Below are 25,096 nucleotides of genomic sequence, written 5' to 3' on the forward strand. Positions count from 1 at the left end.
AACCCTTGTAAAACTTACGACAATGATGGTCCAGGACACAGATAGTTAACCACTCCCTCCTACCCACCCCCTACCGCCCCCCCCCCCAAAAAAAGAACATAGAAACAAACATAGTGAAATATAGGAGAAGTGGCTGAATAAAGATTGTTAACTCAAACAGCGTCAAAAGGGGAGGCAAACCAAAATTTGAAATAAAATTATGTCAAGTGCAAGAACCCACCTATGATCATTTTTTCTTGCATCATGAATTCGTGCACCAAGATCAGGGCCGACTTTGAAAGTCAGTGGTCCTTGTTATAGGGGTTAAAATTTCTTTTTTCTTTCTTTTACTTCTGTAAACATGTATCTTGCAAAAAGAGTGACCATATCAGCATATAAGGAAAAATAGATTTAGAATTTGAACTTAGAATGAATGTGATTAAATGAAAGTAAGACAGAAACGACAATCCTTAAAAGTAAAATAACGAAGTACACTAGTCTCTGATCAGAAACTTGCTACAGGAATCATTAGTTTGTTTGTTGTTGTTGTTTTTTGGTTGTTTTAATCGTTGACTGGCTTTGAGCAATCTTTTTTCTTTTTTTTTTGATATTTGAATATTATTCAAATGGCCATTTCGGGTCTATGTTGCTATGGCCACAATGTTTTGTTTGTTAAAGTGCTGTTTCGCACCTTGTTCACTATGGTTTTATTGTAAAGAGTTAATTCTAAACCAATAAAAGTTATGGAATCTTAAAGTTTTCCACGCTTTCACAAGAAGTGTAGGGAGTTAATTCTAAAACAATAAAAGTTATGGAATCTTAAAGTTTTGCACGCTTTTACAGGAAATCATATTAGCCAAAACCAATTTTCATACTGGCACAGATGATGATGTAATTTCCTCAAAATCTTCCTTTGAAAATTGTACACATATTTTCTCTAAAGTTTTTTTCTTTAAAAAGGAATCGATAAGAATAAGATATGACCGCATAAAATTACTGTGGTCTTGTCATAACCCTGCAACGATTACTGTTATGCAAGGTAATGCCCATATGCTAAATCACCGCCCCACCCCACACCCCCCGAAAAAAAAGAAGCATGAATTTTTTAATGATAATTTCTGTGTATTATACAAACCACTGGACAGTTGCGAATTATCATGACCTCTTCCAAGTTTCGTGTCATTGGTGAATGCATGTGCGACTTTAAAGTTCTATCTCTTATGTCCGATTTTGGTGCAGTTTCTATCACTTTCTTTGTCTGAGTGGGGGTCACCCCACGACCTAGACACCCAAGAGATCCACGAGCTAGACATGGAAAAAAAAGGGCCATGAGTCGTACGCTTACAAGCCATACCGCTCACGAGTCACACGGCCACGAGCCAGACACAAGATGAAATTAAAATAATATTATCCCCGAGCTTGACCACGTTGACACAAGACAAAAATGTGGTCCACGACCTTGACACAAGATAGGCAAAAAAAGAGTCCATTGTATTGTATTGTGAATTCTCAAGAAATGTGTCGCAGTCATACCCTTCATATTGTTGTGAATAAGCCTTCAGAATATTCACTGTCTCAGGAATGACATCAACACAATTGCATCAACTAATCATTAGCTGTTATGTCTGGCTAGTTACATTGTATCTTCTCACGCATGTCTTGAATGGAAGATTTTGCAAAATGCGATAAGCCAAATAGATGTGCTTTCTTGTTTTGCCACGTTGCTGTTATTTTCCTTGTCGATGCCTTCTTGAACAAGTTGGTTTCCAACTCTTCGTTCCTAAAATGAAAGTTGAATTGTTGAAGTGGCCAAAAGAGTTACCGCTGATGTTGTATCATTCGTAGGGAGTATACGTCATTGTATCCCACCCGCTACAGATACCCCTGCACAAATCATTATGGTCTACAAGCTATAGACATTGGAAAAAAAAAAAGGTTTATGGGCTATGCGGTACACTCTCGAGTCATATAACCAAAGAGTGATACATTCCACAAGCTAGACACCAAGTAAAACAGGCCCACGAGTTATAGATACTATAGGGAAATGAGGTCCAAGAGCTCGACACTAGGCAATTATGGCCCACGAGCTTGATTACAGGCGGAAGAGGTCCATGGGCTCGACACTACGATCGTGGGCTTAGTGCATGTAATGTCGAGTCTTTGGACCTCATTCTCCTAGTGTCTCTAGGTCGTGGACCGTATATCTATGGCGGTTTATTTTACTTAATGTCGAGCTCGTGGACCTTGTTCATTAAGTGTCTAGCTCATGGGCTGTGAGACTCTTGGGCTGTATGACTCGTGGACTCTCTGACTCGTGGGTGTGGAGCTCGCGACGTGTACCCGAGGAATCATCGTGTTTAACCAAGTAGGACCTACAGTAATCCATGTGATGTGCCCTCATGTCTAGGGATGCAGTTACCTCATTCAGCCTCACTTGAAATGATCCATATTATGTCCATGACCTTCCGATTAGGGACTTACGATTCTTTCATGCACACGTCAAGCTCCACCCTCCTTAATTTCAGAAAAGAACGCCACACCTGTATCAACTATCAATTGTTAACAATTTTTGTTCATATACGCACCAAGTAATTTTTTTTTCATAAAAATACGTCCTTTACAAACACAAGGGATTTAAAATTGTTTTTGGCACAGAGTAGATACATGAATAGATGGCTAAGAGGATACGATGAAAGAGAAATATATGCGAGAAAGATGTGGTTTGGGTTATCTTGGTTCATGCGGAGAGAATTTTTGTATTTACCGCAGCATACAGCCGCAAAGGAGTCACTGGCTGACTCAGTGTCTGGGAATGAAAAAGAAAACCAAAACCCAACAAGAAAACAGAACGAACAACACACACGTGGTCTAATTCGTAGGTTCGTCGAATATGGGCCTATAGCAACTCGCAGAAAACGGTACACGCCAGATTTCCTCTCATCAATTACTGATTCAACAACCAGAGAAACTTACACTATGTGTTCTTGTCCGTAAAAAGCTCATTGTAATGATATTGATATATCCCTGCTCGAGTAGACTAGCCTAATCTAGGCAAACTAGCAAACCCTTTTGGTAGATCATGGGGGCTTAACCTACAAACATGGAAACGAATGTATGGGAATACTAGGAATATATCTGCACATTAAAGACTCATAAATTCAATTTTAAAACTCTCACAGTTCCAGTGCTTAATTTCCCTTCTTCGTTTTGTGACCTCACATGCAATTACACGTTATAAATTATCGAATTGTTAATACTAGATAAACACTATAAACCCAGTCAGTATGTGGGCCAGGAATATTTGGACTTACAGTCTGTATATTGCTCCCTCCGAAAACAAAACAAAACAAAACAAAACAAACACATTCTAATACAGGCTAGTCATTTTCTTATTCAGTGAATTAGAAAACGAATTCGGATTTCTGGATTTACATTTTCCACCAGTCTCCACTCCGCTGTGCATTTTTTTTTTCGTTAATGTTCTGTTCCAAGAGAAAAATCCTGCAGTGGGAAAAAAAAAGACACAAATTGCAAACATTGCGTACATAATTGTACATGTAGTGTTCGTAATTTAATTAATTCATAACAAGTCAAATCAGATGTAGTGTATAGCTTCTCAAAAATAACGATAATAACATATATCACACCTTCGGTCATATTCTGAAGTCTTTGCTGTGTCTGTAAGGGGTTAAAGCAGGGTTCAAAAAAAAAAAAGAGTTTAAGCGATAAAGAGGGGAGGGGGGACTGCGGGAGGGAGGAAAATAGTTTGATATACACAGATTTAAACATAAGGTAGCTTTTCGCTAATACATTGTGCAGGACTTACTACCATCACCTCTACCTGACCAAACGTTTTCCATGACAAAATGCTGGTCGTGTCAAGAGTTTAAACAGCTGTCATTATTCTTTCTTCACCAAGTAATCAAATGGGACACGATTGATTTTGACAAATGGAGTGGTGCGAGCTTTATCAATTCTCTGCTTTGATGCTCATTGCATCGTATCACCACACGGAAGCAAAGGTGAGAACAGACGTGTTTCAGCTATGCGACGAGTTTCTTATCTGCACTTTAAGGGCATCTGACCTGGTCTCGTCCGAATCATCCTTTAACAATGCAGCCATATTAGATGTTCATCATGTTGTGATATGCAATACCGTGAAATGCAAAGATGAATGGACTGCTAAAATTATGAACAAAACATGTGGTAATTAATGTCGCAAAAGGTCAATATAACGATTGCAATTAATGATGAAATTAAGTGCATCGTAATGTTGTGATATGCAAATGCCGAGAATTGCAGAGTTGAGTGAAATGCCATGATTTTAAAAATGGACAGAACACGTAATCACGTACGTCGAAAGAAGGTCACTCTCATTGTAATTCAATTAAGTGAAAATGAAGCAAACGATGAATTTTGATGGATGGCGTTGAAGTAAATTAGACTCTCATGTGAGACTTGTTACTTCACTGGATTCACTTTACTGGATTACAGTAACATAACGTGTAAAAATGGACGTAACCAAACTGTAATTATTTCAAATGTGGGATTTTTCAGTACTGACAAACAGATGCACTTTTCTTCCATTGTCGTCTTAAACAGGGACGGACCGGGGGGGGGGGGGGGGGATATGAACTTTAATCTTGACCTTTAAATGTTCTCTCTTCCATTTCAGTTTTATTAGTGGGTGAAATGAGATTTCAAACTGATCCAGCAGCAGGACTGATTATAAATCTAGCCAGATTTAGATTGGCGTTTGTCTTTGAAAGTCTATATCTTCCATCAGCGACGTTATTTTTCTTTTTGTATAATTGTGACCATGCACCTCAAAACGAACATAAAGTCGCACTCACTGATTTTGCGCGAGGACTGAAAATAAGTGAAATGGGTCAACCTAGCCGAACTTGACTTTTTCACATTTTGTGAAAGAGCGGGTCTTCTTTTACATTATGCTAAAATTTTGTATCATAAAACGGGCAGGAAAGTGTGTTTTTTTAGCAGTTTATCTCGAACATTTTTGGTAGAATAGTGTGATTAGGTGTGTCTTTAGAATCCCTTTTTCATTTCTGAAAAACCTTGTCCACACTCTTCACTTTCAACTCTCATAACTTTTGGAAAGATAGTGCTACTGCTTTGACAGTTGGTATTAATTATGGACAAAATGTGTTAATGAGGCATGCTTAATTTCAGTTTAATCTGATACTCCCTTCATTGTTGTTACTTTGGTGGTTTACTTCCTGTTTTTTGTCCCATTCATCGCACAGCCAGCACGGTTTGGTAAAGATTAAGCGCTTGAATAGACACTGTACTTCAGAGCCTCTTTTTTCAGTTCACGCTTTTCCTGAGTTTGTGCTTTCTTTCCAATATTTATTTAGATAGGTTAGGAGAGTCCATTTGATTTGAGTTATACATCATTTTAAAGCTTAAAGTCTGCTCTTTCAGAATATGGTCTTAACTAAAAATTCATGTCTGGCGACTTTTTGTCTGTTTTGAGGTGCAGGGTCACAATTTATATTGATCATATCAATATAACTTCACTTATACATAAACAATAAAAAGACCCCTATGAATCATTTCGTAAACATGAATATTAATGTCATACAAAACATAATCATTTTTTTCCCGGATTGACACAGATTTCAAATAATATGATTTTTTTTTTTTCGGGGGGGGGGGGGGGGGGGGGGAGGTGGGATCCTTGCCGGGGTGTTAGCTTTTAGCTTTAGCTTATTTAAAGGTAAGTGAACATTAAAGGCTCACGAAATACAGTGACTAAAAAGTTTCAAAAATGATATTGGTGTAAGTGATAGAAAAAAAAAGTTTTGAATTTTTATATCTAAAGTTTTATGATGGTTTGTTATGTAACGTATATGTATAGTGAGTAACCGTATAGCAACATATATCCATATAATTTAAATTGTTGTCCAGAACGACGTCATGAACTGTAGTAGTCTTCTTATCCAGCGATGACTGCACCGAAATTTTAGATTTTCCCCAAAATTTCACTGATGTGTTTTACTAGTATACTACTGCCTTCACTCATCCACGTTTATGTTTGAGCTTTGGTTTCCTATTACTCTTCGCTCATTCATTCAATGGTACTTTCATTATGTTTTCCACAAGTATCATCAATAACGTTTATTACAGTTAAAGAATATTTCATAATTTCCCCTTCCCCTTCTTCTCCTTTTCATTCCTTTCCAGCCGGAGTTTGCTGGGGAGCGTCCAGCGATGGTAGCCTCTGCTCCTCGCTCATCAAACTGGACATATCCCGAGAGGAGTGCTGCCAGCATCAAGGTGCTACCATCTCCTGGTCGCCCGCCAACCTCACGCTCGGTAATATTATTCGGGTGTTGATCACGTCGGGATTTTCGTTATCGGAATGTATCCCGTGCCGAGGTGAGTCTCGTCCCGGTAAGTGCACGCAACTAGCACCGTGACCTCATCCCAAGCTCCTCCACTTGTATCACTCTTCTCTGTGTAGTCGGTATGTATCTCGTAGACTAATCTTTCCTCTATGACTCGTAGCCTGGTTACCATGCGTCAAGTGAAAGGTGGTATAGGTTCGCAATTGAGGTGTGGTAAGGAAAAGAATAGTTGAAGACAATAAGTGAAATTAGAAATAGGCTAGCCTTCGGTGTATGACGAAAAATTAATTATTGTTTTTAAAGGATTACGGTCATGCCAGCTACATGTTACAATACTACATTATTATTTTTTGTACTGCGTCGACAATTCTCTCATTAAAGGAAACCAAATCCCAAAGAGAAATGTGGATTGAATAAAAGCAGCAACGTTACTAGAACACGTCAGTGAAAGTTTGAGGAAAATCGGACGATGGATGCAAAAGTTATGAATGACATGACGTCGTGAACTCTAGTAGTCTCCTCATCCAGCGGTTCAAACACCAAAGCTTTAACAATTCATAACTTTCGTATCGATTGTCCGATTTTCCTTAAATTTTAACTGATGTGTTCTACTGATGATGCCGCTTTCCCTCAATCCACATCTCTCTTTGGATTCTGGTTTCCTTTAAACAACTTCTCTTGCTCAGTCAACTCTATATATGGAGTAATCACTCACGATTAATTTTGGAATTGTGTAAGCAAATAGCAGATATGCCTTTGTTGCCTGCAATAGCTTTCGATAATCAAGATAGTTTTAGTCTGGCGAAGATTGTGTGTTGTTTACCGACCAAAACATAAGTTGAATGTAGCAACAAATAATTTACTCAGAGAATTCATATCAATGATAAACTGATATACATTTAGTAGCTATAATGCCAAAAAAAGAGATGTTTTAAATACATACGTACCATATCGTATAGCAACTGAAAAAAAGAAAGAAAGATGCATTTACAAAAAGAGTTAAGTTTCTTTTAACCAGAAAGCAACAAGCATTACCAGCCCAGACATGAAATTTTGAGCAGAATCATGCCTGTATTATAAGTACCATCACCTGTTGCATTTTTTCTCCTCGGAGTGTCCATCCAAATAGGCCTAGATATACCAATAGAAGCGGACGATGACAAAACATAAGAGAAATCTGTCAATGGAATCGTAGTAAACCGCCACCTGTTTCCTCTCTTGGCCCATTACCTGTCTGCAACGTCTGTATAATATGACATGTTTGATATTGTGACTGTGTATATAGCTGGATAGAAGAAGAGGAAATCGGGACAGTGGTCGCACACAAACGAGGACAGCGGACATGAGGCATTTCTTTCAGGCCTGATAAACACGACGAGGAGGGGGGGGGGCGTGGATGATAGGCAAATATTTTGTCAGTATCGTTTGTGATCGATCGGTAAAATGCGATGTTTGTTAGTCTTGTCCTAGTTGTTGTTGTTGTAGTTGTTGTTGTTGCTGTTGCTGCTGCTGTTGTTGTTGTTGGTGGTGGTGGTGATGGTGGTGTTGGGGGAGTGGATGCTGTGCTTATAAAACAAACATTTGCCGACGTAATTCATGTAATATTCGTTTCGACGGAAGGATAAATGATTGGGCAATAAAGTCAAACAACGTTTAGAGAAATCATATTATTGCAAAAGTGATTATAGTTACAATGGGTGTGATAATACAGATGATTATCATCATTATGATAAGATGATCATCCTATTATCGATGATGACAATAAAAGTGATAAAGATGATAATGATAAACAGAATAATATTGATGATAACAATATCAATTATAACAACAATAATTTGTTATTGGAAATATTACATGATTATGATTTTTGAAGATGTGATTGAGACAAAAATAACATGAACCAAGAGAACATGTAAACTGATCTGAGAGAGAGAGAGAGAGAGAGAGAGAGAGAGAGAGAGAGCTAAAGACAGAGATAGAGAAAGGGATGTCGGGAAGAGAGGGGGTGGCGGGGAGGAAAGTGGGAGGTATTGATGATCGTCTCGGTCTTTTGGGCATCTGATATTTCAACTTGCTGAAATCTCGAGTGTTTTATCTACAGGGAAGCTTCTGCGTCATTTTCCCTCTAAGAAAAATAAGGCACATCTAAGTTTGGTGTATTCTAAGTGTAGGCTATTTCGGATCAATTCCTCGTTGCCATACATGTAATGATCTGTCTGACAGACGATATTTATATGCACTCACTGACAATGACGCGTGAAGAGTCTTCGTAACAACCGAATGCACCCCTCAGGACAACATGAATACCAAAACCGATCTTGTGACATCCACAAAGGCGTTAATTACACTCAGCAAAAATAAGAAAGTAAACGCTTTTTCCCAGTTCATGTTTTTCATAGAAGATTTTGATAAATATCATTGTGCCACATACCATAATATTATTAAAGGATATTTAAGTGGTTATCAACCTGGTAGGTTTATGCAAAGAAAAAATTACGCATGGGTGAACGCATTCATTTGTGTCCTCCAAGGCACAAAAGAAAAATTGCAGAAATTGACATATTGGAATTGATACGCGAATGCCCTTCACGATAAAGAAATAAAAACGATAAAAAAGACCAATTTAACGCAATGAGAGACATGAATGAAACAGTAGAAAGAAGTATTCGTTCCCTTTTTCCTCGTTATATTCTCCAACAAGAACAAAGTGGGGAAACTGATGAGGGAACATGAGAATTTTCTGTCAACTCAAAGTTTAAATGACATAGGAAGTAAGCCGCAGAGGTGATAAAATGGACAGAATTTCTTTATTTCCCTTTTTTCTAATCAAGGAAATAAGAATTCATGACAAATTCAAGAACCAAATAGCTATTATTTCAAATTTTCTTAATTTGGAATAACATTTTAAATTTCTACCATCTTTGTGACCATTACTTCTTCTCTTATGTCTTTTGAATATGGATTTGACTAAAGATTCTTCATTTTCCTCCATTATTTGTTTGTCTTTCTTTATCTTTGGAGGGTTACAGAGATATCATAGGTTGATTTTTGCAGATGCTTGAATGACAACTTGTCCATTTTTGCAATTTTTACTTTTATGCCTTGGAAGAGGAAAACGAATGTGTTTACTCATGGGTAAAGTTTCCCTTTATATTGACCTTCTAGGTTGATAACCAATCAAATTAATTGTCTTCAACATAGTATATAAAACATTGATATCAGCCAAAAAAAAATCTATGAGAAAGATGAACTTGAAAAAGTGTTTACTTTCTTCCTTTGCTGAGTGTAGATAGCACAGGAAGTATCATTATCTACAACACTGAGGGACGGCTACCGTAATCAACACTCAGTGACGATGTTTGCTTTTTATAAAACTAGATTCACATTATTAAAACAAGAATGTGCTTTTATTTCTTATCTGGAGAGGGTGAGTCAATCATGATATGGATTTTTTGCAGCACACGACACACAGGTCTGTTGTGATTATTGCTACGTCGACCGTTCCGTATAGTGAGAGGTGGCGCTGTCCGTCTTCAACGTAAAGCCTTGATAAATCGCTGGACAGTCATTTTGTTGGTATCAAACATTACAACAGTTCAACGAATTAACTACCTAATTACGCATTAGTCAGTCTTGTTACGAGGACGTGTAACCGTTTCCTTCAACCAACATATATCTCACATTCACCCTTTAGCTAACAACACACATCGTACCATAATTATTATATCCATTAATGTGTAATATTCAGACAATGTAACTATGATATATAACGACCTAACACACACATGTTGTATTAGTAACTGTTTTAACAAGTATGTCACGTGTCGTTTTTAGTCATGAGTTTGTATAATCATACTGGTATATATACACAAAATATCTGATGTGGTTGATATATTTCATTAGTTGATATTGCATGTGTGTATGATCATTTGTATATATTTTCCTAAAGCATATACTAGTACATGTTCCTTGTATTCAATATTGTATTGACTTTCACAGTCTGTGTCTTTTTCTTCATTTTTTTTAACTTTTTACACTTTTTACACCCTTTGAAGACTGTTCTTTCTCATTTTGTACCAAATATGAAAATAATTATATGATTATGTATTCTCTGGATATGAAACATAAAAATAATGCACGTTGTCGTGAAGACATGATATCTGTGTTCTTGTTCGTCTCTATATTCAACGAAGTGTACAAAAAAAAAACAACAACAACTCTGAATAACTTTGCAAACATGTTCTTTCTGTCTTTTTTTGTAATGGTAGTTTTGTAAAGAGATGAGTGTTAGTATGAAATAAAGTCATGCTAGATAAATCAGGACACCCCCCTTAGAAAAAAATATATAATTATAATGATAAATTCCAAACTTATTGTGCCTCCTTCTATAATAAAGGCATTCCCCTTCTGGCGACCACCCCCCCCCCCCCCCCCCAACCGCACACACATACATCCATAATGATTATGGGCAACCCTGGTTTACTTGACTAATCCCAACATTTTGCAATGCTGTGGATTTGACACAGAAACGTGCGACGAAATCAAATGTCGCAGCGACCAGAAGTGCGTCGTGGAGAAGAACAGGACGCTGTGTAGGTGTGAACCTGACTGCACTGCACGCCACGTTCACCGCGGACCCGTGTGCGGCACGGACAACGTGAACTACGAGTCCCACTGCGCCTTCCTCATGAAACGATGCCTGGAACCCGCCAGCGATATCGAGGTGGCCTACTACGGGCAATGTCAAAGTAAGATCATTTTTTCAACCCTGTCTCCCCTAAACTATAAAAAAAGATAGAAAATGTTCATCATTATAACAGGTAAATGTTTGCATGAAATGATATTGTTTGTTTCAGCTTTTGAATTTACAACTGAATGGAAGTTTAAGAGGATGAACAGAATTACTAGTTTCTTGTGAAGCACTTTGAGGACAACGGCGGGATAAAAATACATAAACGTTTATGTATGACGATGGCATACGATAATATCTTATTCACGTTTATGCACAACGAGAATACGATAATATCTTATTCACGTTTATGCACAACGACGTCATGAAAATACAAAACCGTTTATGTATAGTTTATTATACTTTATAAATGTCAATTGAACTAAATACCGATAAAAAGGCAATAATCAAAGGTAATGCCTATTATCTCTATTATCTATTGTAAAGGCCTACATTTATACCTGTCTGTCTGTCTGTCTGTCTGTCTGTCTGAATGTACATGAATGGATATTATGTATGTATGTATGTATGCATGCATTTGTGTGTATATCGGTGTAAGATATTGCATTATTAACTACTACCTTTACCGTCATTTATATTGCTCTCCTAACCAGAGTCGTGCAACGGTGTTACATGTCCGGGAGATAGACGTTGTGTCGAGGATCAGGCAGGGCGCCCTCATTGTGTCATGTGCTGGGCAGTGTGCAGCTTCCCAATCGGCGACGAGGATTTCGTGTGCGGACGTGACGGAGTAACCTACGAGTCTCGGTGTCATCTTCGACTAAGTTCGTGTCTGAGAGGGAAAGCGGTCGGCATCACCCACTACGGCCGCTGTGAGAGTACGTCAGCGTGATTCCTTGTGTATTATTTTGCTTGAGTTGACTATGACTAGTTATTATGACATTCACTTCTAGCGTTATCCGACAAAATGTTTATATAGGTTTTTATTTTTGGCGTAACTCTTCGTGAACAAGGTCGTATGCTTGTTCAGTACTACTTATCAACTTCAACTTTGTTTTCATTTCCACTGAATAAACACGGAAAATTATATACAATGCATTAACAGAACATATTTGTAACAATTTCAAAGAAAACGTACATGTGAACACGAGTAACAACATAAATTCATTTTCTAAGGTATATATGCATAATACCAGGATTGGAATGGAAATGGAGGGTCCCACTAAAAAGCAAAGCTTGTAGGGTATGGGACCCTTTTAATATAAGAGAACAAATAATGACTTAATGAAACTACAAACATTACATGAAACAAAGTCATTGTAAAGTGCTCTCCCGTTATAACGATTACGGTTATAACGAAATTTTGGTAACAACAAACTAAAATCGGGGTCCCAAAATTTTCACCTGTACATCTTTATACACTTTATTTGTTCCGCTATAGCGAAATTTCGTTTTTTACGAAAGAAAATTGCGGGTCTCTAGGACTTCCTTATAACAGGAGTCACCTGCAGAGAAAAAGAAAGAACTAGAATGGGATATGAACCCTTGTCATCTATTGTACTGCTTACTGATATGCGGCCTTACCACTGAGCTGAAACCAGGGCATGGCTGTGACACAATTATTCACAACAAAGTTCCTTCATTTTTGCAACCAATATATTGTTTACAACTTCGACACTTTCATTGGGCACGATTCTCCTTATACTAAAAGTGCAAGAATTAATTGGGGGAATATGATGAATGATGCGTTGATAACATGAATCATAATAATGGTGATGGGTCAATGAAAGACATGAGGAATGGTTATTCCTTTTCTTTGTTGTTGTCGTGTTTTTCTTATCATATTGATACCGGCTGGCTGTGAGGAATCGAACTTATTACATAGACTGTCAGACAAAAAAGAAAGAAAGAAAAAAAACTAAACGTGATAGAGTAAACAGTTGTTGATTGAATTCATAGCTTGTTCGAAACGCTGCATTTATAAATTACATTCCTTTGTCTGTGTGGGAGTACGTCTTTCTCTCTTTTACATGCAATAATTATTTATTTAATATTAGTGTTCTGACTGCCCAGCTGGATTATTTACCAATCATGCTATTATTTCTACTGTCCAGGATAAGTATCACAACATGCATTTCACAGTGCATTCACTCCTGACCGACGTTCTGCTTAACTCGAACAGATTTCACCACCTGCAGCCACTTGAGCTGCGTAAGAGGAAAGACGTGTGTTATGGATCCAGGCACGAGGGAGCCACGATGTGTCCGTTGTAACATCACCTGCCCAGAGCGATGGCAACAAGGCCAAGTGTGTGGCAGCGACGGGCGCACGTACAAGACGCAATGCGATCTCCAGCGACACATGTGCTCCAACGGCACGTACGTGCACGTCGTCCAGCGACATGCCTGTGACGGTAACTGTCTGATAATAATCAATTACTTACATGTATGTGTTAAAACATTATGTCAGTATTGCCAGGGAGCACCTCCCTGGTATTGCCGATCTTCCTTTAAACTGGCTCTCTTTCAGATGGTTACTAACATTAAAGGGCACTGTGGTATTGAAATCGGATAAGGATGAGGAGCCGTGAACAAGATAATCTGGGTTCGACTTGTGCCCATTAGCGCCAACGCCATCTAAAGTATCTTTTTACATACAACATCTTAAAAGATTCTTGCTATCCGATTGGTTGACCGCTCATCACGTTACATTTACAACAGCAACGACAACTCAATTAAAGACCATTGCACGTCTTTGCTGTTGTGCTCACAAGTTTAGTCGAATATGTTTTGATAGTGCATTCTGACGTCATTAGTCATTTACATCTTACTCCCATGAGAGGCTCTCACTAACCCTTTATGTGCCAAAATTTCGAGATTTTTGACAGTGTCTACAGTGTTATGGGATTTCAGTGTCAATCGGCAAGCAGAACACATCAAGGGTAAAGTTTGCACTATAACACTAAGAAAAAAATGTGGCCTCACAATATGCAGATAATCTTGTAGCTCGCACTATCGGTTATGTACATCGTTCTCTCGCCATCAGCTCATCAGTAGTTTCAATCGACGGCTTCATCGTACAATTATGGCACCATTCGTCTTTCCTGAGGAATGGTCGCAATTAATGTGCTACATTCAGGAATCGGCTTTTATCGCACTCGTTAGTATTCTAGATGTACAGACTGAATGGTATTTCCTCTTGCATTAGAACAAGATTTTGCTTTCAATGAAAGATAAAACGCTCTCCACAACTCGGCTTCGCGCCATCGTACTCGTGATCACCAGAAGTGGCTATGTACGCTATCCCGAAATGTGTTTTCAATTTTTGTGAAAGGCTACATTAAGTTGTGAATCTTCATTTTTCATAATAAGCATACTTTCATGGAAATTTCTCCGTGAAGCTTGTGTGAATACCTTCTAATGTGAGCTTCTAAATTTCTGTTCACATCCAGCAAATTTTCCTAATAGCGGCGAGGACGTGGGGTCCATTGACCGGGATACCTTCTTAGACATTGTGGAGCCCATAGCCGTGCTCATTGGCAACGACAGTGGGTTAGCTCGACAGCAAAACAGGGAATCCAGCTCGAAAAGCGTCGAAGGCACGGACAGTTTCGTCACGGAAATATACGAGGAAGCAACGACCATCGTGCCTGTGACTCTCGACATAGACAGCGAGGGAGAACCGTCCGTCCAGAGGGAATCGTCCGCCCAAATCAACGGCGAAGCGGAAGATCAGGCGCCATCAGCACACACGCACGACAGCAACCGCAACGGAGATACGCACGGTGTGGGAGACAGGCATCGGCCACGTGAAGACGAGAGCGAGGAAAGGGCCGCCGTTCCCCCTGCTAACGAACCAGATGGGGGAGATTCTGTTTAGACTTTGAGCACAGAGAATCAACAGCAAGAAATGGAATCGGTGGCTGCAGTTGGTTCGAAGAACTAAAGCAATAGATCTCGATTGTGAATTGAGATCTGTTCACTGTACTCTGGATTATGCATGGAGTTATGAGTGGAGAAAAGTTTCTTCCTGCATTTCTAAACAGTATTCGCTTTAGTTTCAGCTGTAAATGAAAATAATCATGCGCAGTAATTGCTTTTTCTTTTCTCATGTATTGATGATAATATATGCGTCCACAGAATGTTCTTAACTTTTCTTTCTCTATTCTCTTTTTCTGTACCAACTCAGTTTGATCCCCCCCCCAAAAAAAGATAATTATTCATATTTTTTTTGTGTGTGGTTGGTATGATTTATGTTTACTCCTTTCTAATCATCAGTCCTTTTCCATCTTCAATTTTTCTCAAGTTTGTCGCAATCTATGAGGCAAGATGCTAGATAGACAAACGTGTCTTAAAACGTTGGTGGCGCTATTAATCACTGTGTCTTCTCCCCTCTTTCATCTCCAATATCTCTCGACTTTTTGTCTGTACAAAAACTACCAAAAATCTTTACAAGCGAGAAATATGATTACGAGTCTGTAATTATTAGTTATGCTTATCTGTAAATAGCATTACACTGACAGTTTATCTACAACAGAGTTATTCAGCAAGCATAATGTCATGAAGATCATAATTAAAACATTCAGTTTGTTTGGTGTATACTTTTTGTTGTTTATTGTGATAGAATTAGGAAGGTTTAGATCAATGTTTTCAGTATTAGTTTTCAATATTTCAGTTTTAAGTATTTCATTTGTAATATAATATATTCAATGCAGAAAATTCCCAATAAGTACATTTGAATTGAATTGAATTGAATTGATCGAATTGAATTGAATTGAATTATCGTCAGCTGACAAAACGGCTTTACATGGTTACGCGATCATTATTATAATGATAGTGATGTCTAACTTACATTCGATATGAACTTGCACGCATGAGCCAAGTTAAATTGACTCCTCAAAATGTATTCACATAATAATGTGCAAACATGACAAAAACTAATTATGCATACAATGTTACAGAAATTTCTACGTGTGTTGATCATTGAAAGAAGTCTGTTCTATGAAATGAGAGAAAGACTTCTTCATTGATTTTCGGAATGTATTTTTGAACTCTGGTAAAGACATTCGGTCATTATGTCGTCCATCAAAACGGGGAAAGAAACTGTTAATGAATTCTTCCGCTGACGTTTGTTTTTGCTTAATTCCTTTAAAACTGGCAGGGATGTGTGACACACATGTCAGATTCCTCGCCACCATTGATGTAAATTAGAAATAAAATTGTATTCTATTCCTAATGTACAAGGTTAGAGCGCTCTTTATGCACTGTTGTATGTGAATCCAACAAATAATAAGATGAGGTTTTCGAGTCATAATTTCCGACCAAGGTTAGGATTTCATGAACTTTAGATGCTACTTAGTGGCTATTCTTAGTGATGTAAAATTCTTGATGTTTTTTTTTAATATTCAAACAATACGCTGAATACCTCAAATATTCGAAATGTACCTCATAAGAGATGTCGTATTTTCCCATGCAGCTTATCTTTGTGCTGGTTTGTCTCAGCTGTAATAATTGATTGTGCATGCATTGTTTTCTTTACTCAACTTGAAGCACATTGTACAGAAAATAAATCTATATTGTTAAACGTTAAGTTGTCCAGCTCTAAGTTGCTTTTCTTTTTAATGAGTTCATATATCTTTCTTATGGTATTACACGCATTTGATACGAACATGTATATATATATATATATATATATATGTATATTCATGAGAATTATATTAATGACAATAATGATTTGTATTTCATTGAGTGCATTATATTATAATGCACTCAATCACATACATAAATAGCGTTGGACACTATATCCGGCTAATCTAACAATCGTAGCTTGCTTAGTTGAGTTTCATCGATCTATAGCCAAGACTAAAAACACGTACGGTGTTCACTATTGTTAATGAAACTCACCTTCTTTTGTCTAAGGGAAGTATATGAATAAGACTATCTACAAATTTACTCTATTTTTTCTTTTGCAAAAAGGGTAATGCAGGAGTCAATCAGTTCCATTTTAGATTATTGTAGTCAACATTTCTACAATAAATCTTTCGTTGTGTATTTTGAAATATCCTTGTGTTAAAATGAACTGAAGGTTTGTTGACTCCGAGCAGAAACATTTTGCTGTTATATGTATATATATATATATATATATATATATATATATATATATATATGTATATATATATACACTTGGGAAAAAAAGAAAGTAAACACTTTTTCTATGTTATATTTTCATAGAAGATTTTGATGAAAATCAAAGAATCATATACCATATTAAAGGTGATATAATAGGCTATCAACTTAGTAGGTCAATAATGATTATAAAGGGAAACTTTACGCATGAGTGAACATATTTGTTTTAGTCCTTCAAAGCACAAAAGTAAAATTTGCAAAAATTGACATGTTGTCTCTCATTTGCAAATGTCCTCAAGATGACAATGATAATAAAAGACCAGTTTGACACAATGAGACACTTGAATGAAATAACAAAACTATTTTTTATCTCTTTATAACCTCAAACGAAAGCAAAGTGGGAAACTTAGGGGCGAAAAAGTATTTTCTGTCAACTCAAACTTCAAATGACATAGGGAATAAAGGCACAGGGATGATTAATTGAGTCAACAGAATTTCTTAATTTTAATCTTTTAGATTAGTGATTTAAGAATCCATAATACAAATTCAAGACCAAATATTTTTTACAATTTTCCTAATTTAAAAAAAAAAATAAATTCAAATTTCTACTGTTTTGCTGATATTACTTCTTCTCTCATTTTATTTGAATTTGGATTTTACAGGAGATTCTTCATTTTCCTCCATCATTTATAGCCTTTTTTTACTTTTTGGCTTCAAAGATATTACAGAGATCATAGGTTTAATTTTGCAACTTCATAATGTTTCTTATTGTGCTAAATTTGTTTTTTGTTCTTGTTGTTATATGGAAGAATATACTTACACATGAATGACAACGTGTTCATTTTTCCAATTTTTACTTTTTTCCCGTTGAAGAGAAAAACACAGATGTTCACTCATGCGTAGAGCTTCCCCTTTTAATAACCTACCAGGCTGATAGCCAGTTAAATTATCTTTGATATATGGTGTATAATACATTAACTTTTTGCCAAACATTCTATAAGAAAATAAACTTGAAAAGGTGTTTACTTTCTTCTTTTTTGCTAAGTGTGTATACAAATGTATATATATATATATATATATATGTGTGTGTGTGTGTGTGTGTGTGTGTGTGTGTGTGTGTGTGTTTAGTGTATTATCTAATGTAATGAAAATGAGCGTGTGTGTTTGTAAGAGCAAGCGTGTTGTTGTGTAAGGGCTTAAATTGTTCGGTGTTAGTATTATGGATGTGTGAGTGCGCATCCCCAAGAATGTTCTGTAAACCACATTCCGTAGTATCACGAAAATGAACAGGGCTACTGTATTTCCATATCAGTGTTTGTGTTTGTCTGATTTTGGAGTTTATTTTCGTGTTTCTCTTTAGATAAACCACATGCGAACGATGCAATAATTTCATAAGGAACAAGCAATCATAATACAAGAATTTACCATCAACATTACAGGTGTATTCCATAGACAAACACCCAAGGAAGCAAGTATGATAAATTACTTATGTAGATTCATGCTTAGTTTTTTACCGGCGTAATGATATCAAGAGTTAATTTGAACAGACATGAAAACAAAAATAACGTGCACAATAGAAAATTTCAAAGAGCATAATTTGTTAGCATACTAGAGAACGCGTTTATTCTTGAAAGTATTTGACTTGAGAACTATAATCACGTTAATAAAGGGAAGGACAAGCAGAAGTGGAAATGAATCAAAGACACTGCATTGTGAGTTATATGCAGGGGACGCAACATGCTTGCAAAATCATTATGCAAAAAATCATGTTAAGAACTAAGGTTGAGTGAGCATTACTACGCACAGAAACAAGTCCCGCTCTCGCTAGTGTTCGGGAATGCAGCGCTGTCCCGCCGCCGCGCCGTGTCGACTTATGTGAATGAATTAAGGGAGATACTTTTTAAAATCCTAACAGAATTGTCATACAATCTTTTATCATGATCAATAGTATCGTCATCATCAAACTTGTGTGGAATTAATGAACCAATGTGCTATGAATCTGTTGATGTCCTACTGAATGGAATCACTTCGGCTCTATCAATTCTACTGCTCAAGCTTGTCGTGACGGAAGCAGCACGTAGGTCCTACATAGGAAATGGCTGAGACATAGATTTAGGGTCAAAATCAAGTTACACTCTATTTAACATTGTTCGTCCCGAGGGTGAAAATCTACAAGCCTCGACAGATTTTCCATTATATTATCATGAATTACAGTATCAAAAATTCTGCTTGTGGGTGACTTTCCTAGCAGTCAGTTACTCCTTCACTAAATAATCTGCATTTACTGTAGGTGTCCTGTAACCCTTGTGTGCCACATTAACTCTCTCTCTCTCTGAACAAATGACTCAAAGTCGCATTGCTATAGTATATCAATAAGATCTTGCCCTAGAAATCGAAAAGGTAAGACACGCATTGTACGGAGGTATCCATTTTTTGGCAATATCGTGTCATTTTTAAATACATGTAGTGTGTAGGGGTTAACATGCTATGTGGCGCCGCGAACAAACTGCTGTCTATTGTTTGCTACACTATATTTTGGCATTGCTTGCGTGTGTGTGTGTGTGTGTGTGTGTGTGTGTGTGTGTGTGTGTGTGTGTGTGTGTGTGGGTGTGTGAAAGAGGGAGAAATACTGTGAGACGGAGAGAGATGGAGAGAGAGAGGGGGAGTAAGGGAGATCATGGGGGAGGGAAGGATCGAGGGAGTCGGAGGGGAGCGATTAACCCTTTTTGGCTCCTTTTCGGATGAGTCAAGAGCGTATGTTGGAACTTCAGATAAGGATGGTTTAAACACACGAGTTGGATTTTGCCATCATGAAGGATGTCCTTGGTACACAGCCACAAATCATTATAAACCACAAGGAACACGTGTTTAAAAACATGGTAGAACAAAAGTAGCTGATCACGGACTGACTTAAACATCTGGCTGCATCTCGACTTACCATGCTTATACGATGCTGTTCAATTTTAATGAAATTAATTTTAAGAAAAAAATATCACACACTTGTATGAACAATGATGGTCTTACAGATTTACAAGGGGTTGGTTATTCAGTGTTTGGACAGACATCAAACATTGACAAAAAAAGAAGAGGAAAAGAAACAAGCATAATAAAATGCCTAATAGTGAATTGTGATACGATTGTCACAGCTCTCACATCCCGAAAATAATACTTACATTTATGGGTCATAGAAATGTTATGTGTAAATGGAAGCAGAAACGGAACATTATGAGTGCAAAATAAAAGATCAAATCTAGTGAGGGAGAGAGAGAGACAGAGAGGGGGGTGGCACAAAGCGAGGGAGAAAAACATGGTTTAATAAACTTAGATATGTGGTGACTGGACACTATAAACGTAATGCACGACTATCTCAACAGTAGGCTATGAATGCCGATAAGTAATTGATATAAATTTTTCATCCATTCCAGTGCGATTTTTTTTTTTTTGTACATCATACGCATAATTTTTAAGTCATCGCCTATGAGAATCGGGTGATGCTCAATGTATTAATAGGGCCTACACATAAAGCATAATAATGATTGTTGATATTGTAGGAGACAGCGAGTTAATCTATATACGTCTCGTGGTATACACACCAGGTCGACCTCTTGTCACCGTTTCGTGTTTGTCTCATCGACTTACCTCTATGTTTGCAACCTTCACGGCCATGCTGGATGGATATTGACGTATAGAGAAGTGACTCAGACGGATCACTCATCTATACAAACCAATGACCGACTTGTTTCCTTGTAATCGACCGTCTGTTCCACTCAGTCTGACATTTTAGGCCTGAAGTTCAAGTAGTTTGCCCTTCAATACTCATTGTTGTATGTGTAGTCCCCCTCCCAGCCGACCCTCCCCCCCACCCCCCCCCCCCCCCCCCACCCCGCGATCGCTGCATTCAACACTAGTACAATGCCTATTTTGCGGACTTTGGCGGGGTCATGGCCGAATCTTGCCGATCTGCTGTAGTTCAACGAAAGCTTCTTATTTTCCATGTTTTCTGTTCTAGTTGTTCGTTCGTTTTCGTGTTTGTTTGCTTTCCCCATGTCTTTCAGGCTCTGAAGATGTAGCGGCGCTCAATAGGTATTATCAAAGAAGTTCCTTGGTATTATTCCTCAAGGTACGAGGGGTAGTAGATCACCAAAAGAGAAGGGCGCCATCATTGTCTACTGATTTAGCCACTTTGACGCTTAGCATTGTCACCACTGAACTTTATGTGAGGTATCTGGATATGCCACAGGCTCATTTACAATGTGCAAAGCCGCCATCTGTAAGAACCAGGTACACTCTATACGGGGACTTGCACGCGTTTTCCAGTAGAGACTGTCACCAAGATTTCAGGTCATCAGGTCTGATGTCGTGAGCTCAGTACACAGACGTAAGGGCGATGTGCCTGGTAAGATGGCGGTTAGGTGGCTTCAGAGTGATTGGCTCGTGTAATATTCGTATACCCTCTATAGAGATCAATGGTTGTCACTGTACTATTCAGGAACTGGTATGGGCGATCATGTAGCAGCTCTACTATAATAGTGTATGATATTTATTACCTATCGCAGCATCGGTCAGATCAGTTCTTTTAAATTCCGTTCAGTTCAGTTGAATGCAATTAATACAGTGCAGTGCAGATCACTTCAGTTCAGTTTAATTCAGTTCAGTTTACTTCGGCATTTGTTAAAAACATAAAAAGAAAACAAAAATAGGTTGAATACTCAGGAGTGAAAATGATGACATGTCATTAATGCATTGCGTGAATTTGTTTTGATTATCATTTTTTAGTTTTTGAAAACCGAGGCGAAGCGTGACGACACTTTTGGGGAGGGATCGTTAGGAGTTGACTGTTGAATGTTCATGAGACCAGTACACCGTCTCAGCGTTTGGTTAACAATATTATTCGCCATATTATGCTGAAGGTTAGGAACGAGTTAGTGATGGTCTGATTCGCAATTTGAATGCATTTCACAGAGCGAAGTCGAAGTATAAGAAGATAAACACTTTAAAAAAAAAAAAATCAATTATCACCCTCTGTACAAATGTATTTTGTAAGATCGCATACATGTTAACAAACATGTCAGGGAAAAGGAACCAGTGGGAATCGAACCTGTCATCTACTGCTTTCCGGTCTAGGGATAGCTTGGTGGTAGCGTCGCTGCCCGGAAAGCAGTAGATGACAGGTTCGATTCCCACTGGTTCCTTTTCCCTGACATGTTTGTTAAAATGTACATCAGCAGTTGCGATCTTACAAATACTATCTTGTACAGATGGTGGCAATTGATTAAAAGAAATAAAGACCTGTCATAACACATCTCACCCCATCTGCAGTGACATTCTCTTCCTTACAAGACAAAGATTTTCACCACAATAGTGCTTATTTATGACCAGACACGTAGCCAAGTTTATGACACCTCCATCATAAATTCGGGGAAAGCGTATTAAGACAACATCATGCAAAGAAAAAAAAATAATACAATACATGACTTGCATACGCTTCAACTATATCTCGAGTATATAGGTAGGCCTACAAGTTTTCGCCAGCATGCAGTGTGAACCAATAACAGCAATTTCGCTGCCATATACATTATGACAAACGTGGTTTGACACGAGTGAAATTCACACAAGACCTGATCTTAACCTGGGAAGAACGGAGATAAAAGTTGACGTGTATCCTCTAATGTCCGTCGCGTCGAAAGTTGACAGACGTGCGCTCCGGATATAGAAGAACCCCCGAATCGGACGTCAGGGAACTCTTGGGTGTAACATAAAGATGATATCTTACTAGGGGGTGGAGAATAAAGTCAAGAGCGAGTCTAGGTCCATCAGAAAACAAGAGGCAATGAGATCATTCAAAGTTTCTTCTGCGACTTTTCATAATTAAGATTAAGCCCGTCATGTTGAAGCAGTGGTGAGGACTATAGATGAAGCAAGGGGAAAGGGGGATACAGGTAATACCACACGTATAGCTTTCAATAGACCCAGGATAATTATGAAGTGCCACTTAAAAAATAATGACAGTAGTATCAATAATAGTACATGTATCTATAAGTTCATTAATACTACCAATAGTGTTACAATAAGAAGTAATTACTAAAACAAAAACAAATGAGTATTCATGATAAAGTCAGCACTTATAATACACGTAGTCACAATAATGTTGATGATAATAATATTTGAATTGAGGCCCAGGAACCTGCCCTTACCACTTTTCTAACAGGTCCTTCATCTAGGTCATGACTAACACAGTGGTATGGGCAACACTCTGTGTTTAAGGATCATCATAATGGGGTGTGCAATGTACCCAAGCAGGAGCTCTTGATGAGGAATAATATAGTGCTTCTTTAACTATAGTAGGCCTGCTTCTGGGCACTGTCATGTTAAAACGCGGCAGTCTATAAGCTTGGGTACTATCATAATGATCTTGACTCCTAAACAGGATATGCCTGGTTTGAATCCTGCTCTGATAACATGTTTTACCCGACATTTCTATCTTGAACCAAATGGATAGGCCTACATGGGTCATAATGTAGCCCTACCTTGCTATTTTGCATGGACTAGGGTAAGGACCCCGAGGAATAAACACAGTTAGAACTGCGAACTCTATACCCTGGGTATAGTGGATGCTAGTGTTATCATTATTTTGAGATATTTCATTAAAAGATGTGCGTAAATGATTGTACGTGCATGTGTTTGGTGTGTACATATGAGCATTTCCAAATTCTGAAAGAGGCTGTTCATTCGACGAGACACCTTTAAAAAGTGACAATACGAGTGAAACGTGACATATTTATTTTTTTTTAACTTCAAAACACAAATACCTAATATCAAGACACACCGATTTATTTGTTTGTACACATTCTGCTCAACATCATTTAAAACGGCAATGCTGCCATATGACCGCATTATATAACGTATACTAACTGTCTATCAAGTGATGAACTGTTCACGTAATTGCACGGACACAATGTCAGATGTGAACACTGCTTTATCAATTAATAACATGCAGCAGGTGTCTTTAACAAAGTCCTACTATACAGTAGGGTTCTTTGCTGTGGTCGCATGTCTGACATGTGATTTGAGGCCCTGCTTCCGTTTAAAGCTTCTTGGCACTTGGCTGGTCCAGGACGTAGGCGGTCCCGTTCTTCACAGTCGCTGTGGTGTTGTCGTTTATTTCCAATGATGATTGACAATTAGCACAGTCGTGAAAGGTACTAGCCGGATTCTTAATTCTTTTTCCCTTGAATGAGAAACAAAAAAAAGTTATTGCCTATGTGATTTTTTTTTTCAATTTCAAAGTTGATTTTATTTTTCGACATAACATATATATTACACTTCCTTTGATAACAGAGAATAAGGTGAAAAGAACATTCAAATGAAAATACTGTACAATAATTGAGGAGCCTTATAGTAATTATACATTGTAGTAAAAAAGAAACAGAAGTGGTCGAAATAAAGTACGTGTATAACCTTGCGTAAAGTGCGAAAAATGGAGGGACCCACTAAAAAGACAGAACTTGTAGAATGTGGGCCCCTCTGGAAGAGAACATCAATGGAAAGATAAATTGAAGCACCGTAAAATTAGATTACTTAATGACAGGTTTCAATTACAACTCTTGCACAGGTACATAGCTATGTCAGCGACATTGACAGAAAGTGATGTTTCAAAAGATATTTTTGCCCAGGGATTAGTAGCTGACAGAATGCAGGTTATATCCTATGTAAAAAAACAACAACAAACAAACAAAGAACAAACATAGTCCTATTGACGATGGAGTTATATTCATTATCAGCTTTAATACAGCTAGCTCCAAGAGCTCATATCATAATGATGTTGTCTTTCCTCAACGGTCTTGAATCGTGTTCTGTGTTGCTTCTCATTCACTGTCCCGAAGGATGGTCATACGAATACGCAATTTTGTGCAAAGTTCGCCCCAAACTTGTGA

The 25,096-nt window shown here is 37.8% G+C and overlaps 1 protein-coding gene across 1 annotated transcript; it reads left to right on the forward strand.

Annotated features, from left to right (window-relative positions):
* The first annotated feature begins 243 nt into the window (after nucleotides 1–243).
* LOC139712477 (follistatin-like) lies at nucleotides 244–14,916 on the forward strand. The gene is made up of 6 exons (XM_071624292.1): nucleotides 244–280; nucleotides 6,184–6,393; nucleotides 10,874–11,095; nucleotides 11,691–11,915; nucleotides 13,220–13,450; nucleotides 14,489–14,916. Exons 1-6 carry the CDS (start codon nucleotides 244–246, stop codon nucleotides 14,914–14,916), a joined length of 1,353 nt encoding a protein of 450 aa, XP_071480393.1.
* The last annotated feature ends 10,180 nt before the right edge of the window (nucleotides 14,917–25,096 follow it).

The sequence above is a fragment of the Diadema antillarum genome, unplaced genomic scaffold (genome assembly GCF_040938485.1).
Source record: "Diadema antillarum isolate AM-2024a unplaced genomic scaffold, OU_Dant_1.0 seq00001811_RagTag, whole genome shotgun sequence".
In the NCBI taxonomy this organism is placed as follows: Eukaryota; Metazoa; Echinodermata; class Echinoidea; order Diadematoida; family Diadematidae; genus Diadema; species Diadema antillarum.